At 45.1% G+C, this 9,989-nt stretch overlaps 1 protein-coding gene across 7 annotated transcripts in view; it reads right to left on the bottom strand.

Moving 5' to 3' along the window:
• Positions 1–344: 344 nt before the first annotated feature.
• The window catches only part of ORC4 (origin recognition complex subunit 4), a 217,285-nt gene continuing 207,640 nt past the window's right edge, over positions 345–9,989 (bottom strand). For all 7 annotated transcript variants that reach the window (XM_069225231.1, XM_069225234.1, XM_069225232.1 and 4 more), the window contains one exon: positions 345–634. In XM_069225231.1, the coding sequence (XP_069081332.1) occupies positions 452–634 (183 nt within the window). In that variant the 3' untranslated portion in view covers positions 345–451. The remainder of the gene's footprint in view (positions 635–9,989) is intronic.

Below are 9,989 nucleotides of genomic sequence, written 5' to 3'. Positions count from 1 at the left end.
ACCTCGTGAGTGGCTCTTTGGTTTCCTATGCTGCTTTTGTCGCTGAGTGGTCAAGGAAGATGGAGAACGGAAATGACATTAGGAAAGCTTCCAATGCCTGCAGGTGCCCTTTGCCATAAAGCGTTTGGCATCCCTCACCTTGATTACGTTGGGGTTCATGCTGAGGCATGAGGAGCAGACCTTCGAGCCATGGTCAGACCCCAGACACCACAACAAATTTCTACGAATCATTAAACTTTGTTCACACACACACATATATATATGCCATCCTGATAGAGTACCTGTTTGAAACTAATGCTTCTTCCATAATAAAAATAGGCAAACGGGTGATACACAAACAGTCAAACTGGCAGTCAATTTGTAATGACAGAAAAAACATTTTAATAAAAAATAAATTATTTTATCTGAAATTTTCAATTTTTTTTCTTTTTAATGTAATTATCATATATGGTTAACTTATTGAGGAAGTTGCCCATTGTCTGACGTCAGTGGGGCAATTTGGGTACTTCTGTAAAGCTTCCATAATTTGAGAATTATCCAAAAGCAGTTTCATAAGTCGGTATTCTTTTTGGGTACGCACAGACAGACCTTCCATTGGTTTTATTAATTCAAGCTGGTGCAAGTGTTCAAAAGCCTGCAGGGAGAATAAGAATCGTTTTAATTAACGTTTTATACAATCAACATATGTTTAGTTTTTTTTTAAACTATGTTTTTGACTGTTTACCCATTTTTCACATTAGAGTACTCTAGCTTTTGACAAAATAAATTTATACCAGATTGAAATTATCTTTTTAGGTGTTGCCTAGAGACAGCCTATGCCCCCTCAAAGTCTTCATATTTAAAAATATATATATATTATGCATACATAAACAGGCTTTCAGTCAGCTATCTTCAGCCACTGATCTCTTCAAATGCCATTTGCATTTTGCTCTGCTCAACACTACATAGAGCCTGTGGCAATAGGTCAGCCCACTGCCTCTCTTCACTGGAAGTGGTGGCGTTTTCTTCTGCACATGTGCACAGCATCCACATTGAACATACTGGAAATTCATGATCAAAACGTAGTGTTAAAATTGATCAAGGAGTTATTATACAGAGGGATGCAATTTGCATTAGAATACACATCCACCGGAGCGAGCCTGTCCCTGCTGTGACAAAAGAACATGTAAAAGAGCCAAAGTTACAAACAAAATGACACCGAGCGTGCGCATGGACTAACAAGCAAACTGCACCGCTAGACCAAACATAAACGAGTATTTAAAAACTTGGTCACACAAACATGCATGGAAGTAGAAAATAAAGCGTGCACTATGGGAATACAATTATGGCTCATTGTGGGAGAATTATCATAATCATCACAAGTAAATTTTCAAAGGGGCGGAAAATGATAACAATATTAACTCGTGTTGCAATGCGGGTCGTTAGAAACGAACATATCTAAACAATCAGCTCCTGCACACCAGAAGAAAGAAGTTGGACAGACGCCCTTCTCTATTCAAACCCCGAAATCTCTGCTCAAAGATAAAATATGGACCTCAAAGAAGTGCGTGCAGGTACCCTGCACTTAAGCAAAACGAAGTGCCAGGCAGGAGGGGGCGCCACTCAGAGTGTCAGCGACTATTATTTCATCAAATGTCCTAGGCTGGTCTATCAGGCCTGACACTAGCCTGTGGGGCTGGGGTTGGTGCACATCAAAGCTGCAAGAGTCTCTATGGCAGTGGACACTACAAAGAGTGTTGAGGGTCATTAACTCATAAGACATGCGCCAGGACACGAAGCAGTTGCTAGCAGAACAGCCCTCTCCCTGAGAGCCAAGAGTACAAAGCAGGAAGGCTAACTGAGACGGATATGGATCTCCAAAGAGCCTGTACTGCATTCCCACGAAGCACTTCAATTGTGCAGGAAGAGAACAGCAAAGAAAACCGAAGTCGGCTTGCAGCACAGGCTCCCCACCCTTAAGTAGCCTGAAACCCAAATTAGGCGGACTATGACAATAGAGACAGGAATAAGCAGATCATAAATTAGGGGCAATAATGTTGTAGCACAGAGGTGGAATGAGTACTGATACTTGCAAGGCAGCACAAGAGGAAATGAGGACACAATGAGGTTTGGGGGCAGAGGTGGCGGTGATCACATGAAGATAGTTGCTGCACTTCCGACCATTTTTCCCAACTCGAGACCCCAGATACATGAAGATGCCAGATGGAAATTGGTAGAAACCGAAAAGGCAACCTCATTTTAAAAAGATAGCGAAGGTGACAAATTAAATGTCCCCTCCCTTAAGTCCGCAATACTAAGAGGCGAACTGGGCATTCACTATCTTCTGAGTAGGGTCAAAGTGAAAACAGCTCAGATCATGTCCCTGTTTAATCTGGATCCTTGAAGTTTTTAGGTTGGACCTACAAGACAGCACATGCACTGTCTGTTGCAAGACATATTGTGGCTTAATAAGAACATAGAGGTGCTTGGAGACCGCACATATTTAACGTTGTGTTGTGAGTTAGAATTTTTCTTTCGGAGCGGCAAAGCTCGTGTTCAGAGGCTTCCGGCCGCTCCGTTTTCCCTCTCTTCCGGGCTGGGACATCTCAGACCGCCATCTTTGTGAGCGGTCTAGCTGCTCAGTTCTTTGAGCCGGGTCGCTCCGCACGGCTGTATTTAATGCCGGACGGACGCCGGCCGTGCAGCGGGCGCGCCAAAGGCAAGCCCGTCCGCGCCCTGAAGTGCCCAGAGATGCTGCCCTTTCCACCTCCAATAGGTTAGTCTACACTTCTTTGCAGCTACAGGAACTCAGAAATACTGGACCATGTCCACCCGCCTATATTGCGGGGCATCTCGCTCCCCTCCCATGCTCATATTGCTCATGGACTGCCCTGCCATCTACACTCCCTGACGCCCCCTCTTTTCAATCTGGCAGAATGCTGCTGCTTAACTGCCGCTCCTTACCAGCTCACTCTACACATTTATACTCTTTAAGAAGAACTCCTGCCCGATGCCCTGTTTCTTACTGAAACTTGGTTGGACGAGGATTCCACAGTGGATATTTGTAACGCTTTGCCTTCTACATATTCTATGCTACATTTGGATAGACCGGTTATTAGAGGTGGGGGCATAGCCATTATTCATAAAACCACCATTAAGTGTGCTATTTCACCCTCTGATATCCCTGATTGTGAGAGCTTGTTGTTCTCACTATATCTAGCCTCTACTTCTACCTTTTCTGGAATCTTGCTTTACCGGCCCCCGGGATCTGGTACCTGCTTTCTGGATGCTTCGCCTGAGGTTGCAGCAGCCATATTTGTAAATTCTCAAACCTAACTATCTTGGGAGACTTTAATATCCATTCTGATAACGTAGACTGTTCCTTGGCTAAACTGCTATTAACCTCTCTCCCTGCACTTGAATTAACCCAACACGTAACTGGCCCCACTCACCTTAAAGGCCATACTTTGGACCTTATTTTCAGTAATGTTGTCGACCTCATTGCTGCACCCCCTCTGCCGCTAGCATGGACTGATCACTTCCTTCTATCTTGTACTTTCCCCTACGATGTTGTGCATGATTTGCATCCCAGTCCCTTAACGTCTGCACGTATTTGGTCTAAGTTGGTGCTTGATGAGTGGTTTAATGCCCTCCAGGCCCTCCCTATGACCAACAATCTCTTCGCCCCAGAATCTGCAGATTCATTTGACAAATGGGTTTCTTCTTCCCTGGGTGCCATTCTGCCTGTCAAACTCAGAGCGAAAAAATCATCTCATAAGCCCAAACCTTGGTTTTCCCCTTCCCTTCTTGAACTCTGGAAGAACTGCAAAAAGTTAGAAAGGTTATGGCATAAGAACTACAGTCTCCCTGCTAGAGAAATTTATAGACAATCTATTAGATTATACCACCATAATAATAAAATTGCTCAGTCCATCTATTATGGTGCTAAAATAGAGAATTCCTCTTGTCCTCAGAAATACATTTTTCAAATCTTTAAAGACCTCACCACAACTCCCATGCCCGCCTCTATGATACAGGCCTCTATTAATCACAGTAACTTACTGGCACTACATTTTCAGGATAAAGTCACTAACATATATTCTGGGTTCCCCTTTTCTTTTCAGGAGTCCCCAGATGGTGAGGTCCCGGATCCCCTTTCTGCAGGGATCTCACTAACCACTTTTTCTCCTCTCACAGATACGATAACTGCCAACTTTCTTTCTATAAGTCTGTCTCTCCTTTGGACCCTGCACCTCCATCTGCTCTCCTACAGGTATCGGATATTATTGTCCCTCCGCTTACTTCAATTTTGAACCACTCTCTATCCTCTGGCTCCCTCCCTCAGTCCTTTAAGCACGCTATTATCAAGCCTCTTTTAAAAGAAGCCTAAATTAAATCCTTTTTTTATTCGAAAACTACAGACCCATCGCTCTTCTTCCCATTTCGGCCAAGATCTTCAATTAACCTGCTATCTTGAGAGCCATGAGCTCCTACATCCCACCCAAATGGGCTTTAGAGCTTAACACAGCACCGAGTCGGCCCTTCTTACGGAAACTGAGTCGACTCGCCAGCTTTTGGATCAAGGGGCTCATGTGCCTATTTTACTCGATCTAAGCACAGCTTTTGATACGGTGGAGCACAATCTTCTCTGCTGCAGACTCTCAGAAATAGGGATAAGAGGCTTAGCCCTGTCCTGGCTCTCCTCTTTTCTTAAAGATAGATCCTTTCAAGTCCTGGATCGTACCTTTTTCTCCAAAATTCTCCCACTGACTTGTGGAGTCCCTCAGGGCTCTTCCCTAACTCCAACTCTTTTTAATGTCTATTTATCCCCGCTGGCCAAAGTGATTGCTCCCTACAACCTTTCTTTGGTTACTTATGCGGATGACACTCAATTAGTGGTGCCCCTTTCTAGCCTTGGAGATTCATCCGCAGCTAATCTCTCTTGTTGCATGAAGGATATTAGCGACTGGATGATTAAATCTAAACTTAAATTCAATGATGGGAAGTCATGGTCCTAGGCAATGGCCCCCTTGCTTCTCACCTCTCATTATTCTCAGAGGCGTTTAACAATCTCCCCTCTCCTTTGGATCCTCGACTCACTATGGATTTTCAAGCTAATAAAGTCTCCTCCACTTGTTTTGGTTTCCTAAGAGCTCTCAGGAAGATCCTTATTCTTCTACCCTTTACGGCCAGAAGAATTCTTATCCAATCCTTAATTCTTTCCTGGCTTGACTACGGGAACTCTGTTTCTTAGCTCCCCGCTCTATGTGATAAAGAAGCTGCAGAGAGTGAAAAACGCAGCAGCCAGGCTTCACATTCAGCTACCTAAACATTGTTCTGCAAAGCCGGCTATTTCGACTCTTCATTGGCTCCCTATTAAGGAGCGGATTTATTTTAAAGCACTCTGTATTGCTCATAGGGCCCTACATGGTGGGGGTCCGACTTTTTTCAGAAAACTGATTTTTTTCTATACTCCATCTAGAAGCTTGAGATCATCTTCTCTCCGGAATGCTCATATCTCCCAGTCTAAGAGAGCCTGGGGAAGTAACTCCTTTTCCAGCAAGGCCGCCCGCCTCTGGAATGCTCTCCCCTCTGAGCTCCGCCATGAACCTTCAGAGCGACTTTTCAGGAAAAAACTAAAAACTATTCTTTTCTGCAACTAATTCACTCCTTTCCTTTCCTCATGTAGTTATGTGTTGTTAGCGCTGGGATGCCCCTGGGTAACTACGCGCTCTGTAAATCTATAAAACTAAAAATCGCTTATTATTGTTTGACTTTCCATGTCGCTGTCATTTGCCTGCTTCTTATTGGTGTACCAGCTTATCAATCTTGTGTTTGTCCCTCCAACAGAAAATTGCCTCTGTATGAATCTCCTTGTTGGGCTGGCATTCCTGCTTCCACTACTTGCTTTTCAAGCGTTACTATTCTTCTTTTGAGTGAAGTACTCCATTAAGAATGAATGTCTTTTCAAACCGTCTCTCTCATGAACATCTCTCCCTGTGGACTCTGTGTTGCTCTCTGTTTACCGACTGTCTTGCATTGCCTTTCACCCCATTGCTTCCCTCACCTACGCCATGCTTTCCCCCCAAAACCCTGTGTTGCTTTCACTCCTGCCCTCCTCTGTTGCGTTTACACACCTTCCAGCTGTCTCCCCATTACTTTCTTGTCTCCTCCCGTGTTGCTTTGGCCTAACTCCTTAACCTCCCTGTGTTGCTTCCCCATCGCCCCCACCTTCCCTCCTGTTGCTTCTACTCTTCCGCCCTCTTTAGAAAGAAGAAAGAAAAAAAAAAAAGCTTTTCACATTTTATTTTATTTTAGTTACAGATCCAACTTGGATCTGTAACAAATTAATGAAATGGAGCACAGCTAAAAACCATCTGCAATGCCAGTAGGTCAAAAGGCGGGACAATTATTTTAAATGAGGAGGGGAAGAGCAGGGCATCACTGGTTATAGGGAGATGTACCACAGCGTTGTGCGGATAGGACGGCCCTGGTCTGGCAGAGTTGATATTACCGAAGTTTCATGAGAAACGCCCTATTGTTGGCATCACTCAGATAGGGATGCTAGATCAGGCTTCCCCACCAAGTATCTTGTGTTGCCTGTATGTAGTTCTCCTATGTGCATCTCAGTCTACTAAATTAGAGGCTATTGCTTGGTTTAATAAATATACGTGTACTATATTTGAAAAGTATGTGTTCGAGATGAACACATGCATATATACCCAACTTTTTTCAGAAGCTTATGTTTTGAGAAAAATGGCTGGAGTTTCAATATATATATTTCAAGCTGATACGAGTGATAAATCATGCAGTGTTGGGGACATTGGTTACTCATTATTACTTTTTGAGTCAGGGTGCTGGCAACCCTTCCTGACGCACTGAGGTGTTCACAGCTGACAGTGTTGCACGGAGTGGCCACTAAAGCAATAGTGTCTGATATGGTCATTATTACAACACCAATGTCTGTAGCTCTGAATGATTTTCTCTGAACATAAGTAGCTCTTATTGGAGAAAATGTTGGAGGCATCTGCGCTAGATCATGCATACCACTGAGGTACCCTTGGGTGAACACAGAACACAACCACACTAAAATGAGAAACTTCCACAGCAGTAGGAGCTGGCATATAAAAGGCTTAAATTGATATAGGTCAGAGAAGGGCGAATTTCACCACACAAGGACGCCCATTAAGTAGCAAGCTAACCGTACCTTGAAAACAAAACTGGACTTGCCCTATGATTATTGCCTGCAGGAGTGGTCTCTTTGTATACCCTGCTTCTTGTGGTGAACTGGGATAACTGGACATAAAATAGAAACCTTATCCTGAAGAGAGTACATGAATTGTCAGTGAAAGCATCAGTGTTTCATAGACCAAAGCAGATTAATGGAAGAAACCTGGTAGGCATTATAGTCAACATCTGAGCCTTGAGAGGCACCAAAACATCACCTCAACAAAACGATATGTCAATGGCTAATGGCTTAAGGAATGGCATAGGGGCCAAGGGTCCAGAGAAAGCTGGTTCTGTGTAGGACTCTAAAAACAGAGCAGAACATCTGGGGTCATATTATACAGAGTGCCCTGGGGACACAACGGGCATGTGTGCCCACTCTGCGCTCCCCCAGGGCACTTCTGTAATACTGAAAGGGCTACAGACGCTTGAGCGGCCCTTTCTGTAATAGAGATCAATCAATCAGTACACTTGCAGAGCGTGCTACACACCTGTGAGGGTCTCAAGGCTCTGGGGGTGGCAGGAGTGCTTTCTGCTGCTCGAACAGCCAGGTTTTGTGGAGCCTCCTGAATGTCAGCAGGTCTTTGGTCTGTCGTAGGAGCAATGGCAGGGTGTTCCAGGTCTTGGCGGCGAGGTGGGAGAAGGATCTGCCTCCGGTGGTTGCTCTTCGGATGCGGGGGACGGTGGCGAGGGTGAGGTCGGCTGAGCGGAGCTGGCGGTTTGGGGTGTAGAAGGTGAGTAGTCTGTTGAGGTAGGCTGGACCGGTGTTGTGGAGTGCCTTCTGTGCATGGGTGAGGAGCTTGAAGGTTATTCTTTTGTTGACAGGGAGCCAGTGTAGGTCTCTCAGGTAGGCGTTTTGTATATGTTACAGTTGATTGAGGAATTTGGCCGGGGCTCCCTCGTAGAGGGCATTTCCGTAGTCCAGTCTGCTGCTGATGAGGGCCTGGGTGACTATTCTTGTTTATGTGGGGATCCACCTGTAGATCTTACGGAGCATGCAGAGGGTGTTGAAGTAGGAGGAGGAGACGGCGTTGACCTGCTTGGTCATGGAGTGTGTTGAGTAGAGGATGACGCACAGGCTGCGTGTGTGGTTGGTGGGTGTCGTGGCTCCTCCCAGTGTGGTTGGCCACCAGGAGTCATCCCAGGCTGAGGGGTTGGCGCCGAGGATGAGCGGACACCCTCTGGCAATAGCTCTGGCGCACATATAGCACCAGTGCTATTGCCAGAGAGTGTCCCCTCATTTACATGGGGGTGTGGCCTCATGCAACTTAGGGAACTCCTTTGCCTCTGTGCCCCAGCCGTATTATAAACGTGGGCACAGAGGCCAAGAAGCTGTTAGGAGGCGCACTGGTAGTGCGCCACCTAAAATGTGTCACACTGTCAGTACGTCCCTTGATGGCAGCCCTTGGAAGGGGGGGGGGGGCGCGGAAGAGGAACATCCCCTTGCAGGAGAGAGCAGTCACACACTACACCCGCCTGCAAGGGGATCTCTAACTCTCCTTAAAAGTGCAGGCAGACTGCTGCCTGCACAGTAAAACATGAAGTGGCTTTAAAGCAGCCGCTCTGTTTTTCACTTAAATGTAACACCCCAGTGCAGCACGAGTTCATGGCGCATTAAATGTAATAGGGCACACTTCCTCTGTTTTCGCCCAGCACACCTGTTTTCAGTTGCGCCTTGGTGCAAACAGAGTAGGTGCACCCTATGTATAATAGGGCCCCTGAAAGATAAAGTGCACAGGGGCGTATATATCAATATTGTAACAAGTACAGAGGCAGAGAGCTACAAACAGTGGCGTGGGTGCAGAGGCCCAGGGGTGTCAAGTCCCAGTGCACCTCAACTATAGCTGTTGTTTACTACCAACCCAAAGGATTGGGTGCCCGTTTCTTTGCTTGCATTAGTACTCATGGCAATATTCTTACAATGCTGAACGGGGGGACTATGAAGTGTGCACAGGCAGTCGCTAGTGATCTGGGGACACAAGGTACAGCATCAGAAAGAAGATAAGAACAAGCAGAAGAGCTGGAGTAACAATGGAACCAACACCTTAATCTCCACATCCTGAAAGTCCCAGAGCCAGAAAATGAGAATAACAAAGAGGTCACCTAATTAGTGAAAGATGTTGTGAACAACATTTTCAAACATTAAATCTGCATCAAAGTGACACTGGACAAGTCTCGATTTCATTACTGTGCAGAAACAAAAGATGCATTTAGTAGTAAGTGAGAGACAAGGAAATAATCTCCAAAAAGCTACAAGCGCTCCAAACTGAAGCTCTTCCCGGATCTGTCAGAATTCAGGATGGCTAAGCATTGAGGATGCAAGGAGCTCACCCAGAGGCTTGGCTTTACACAAGTCAAGTACAGGAGGATTTTTCCATTGCGTAATTATTTTAATATGCCAGCAGGGCACATTATATAATGTGGTTGCATATTGCAGAGACTGAGCCTGATAACCAAGAAACTTATCACCCTGAGCAGTGCACAGTTGGCAAACCATGAAATGTATTTATAAATGTTATCCTGTCGAATAGAGTGAGGAGTTTATCTGGAATGAAAATCATGAGAAGAAAAGGTGAAGACACAATGTACGTGGTTTTCGTTGTGGTAACTCATTATGTGAGAAGCTTTATCTACTTGTTTTAAATTATATTTGACATGGCAAAAACCCATGCTGTGAAACTATAATATACAGTTCTTTTCCATTAAAATCAAACCATCTTACTACAAGAGGAGGATGCCTATTTGTGGTTTATGTAAGGAAATTGCTGACTTTGTAGGTGTAG

This window comes from Pleurodeles waltl, chromosome 3_1, assembly GCF_031143425.1.
Source record: "Pleurodeles waltl isolate 20211129_DDA chromosome 3_1, aPleWal1.hap1.20221129, whole genome shotgun sequence".
NCBI classification, from domain to species: Eukaryota; Metazoa; Chordata; class Amphibia; order Caudata; family Salamandridae; genus Pleurodeles; species Pleurodeles waltl.
This window is presented reverse-complemented; position numbering and strand designations above follow the sequence as displayed.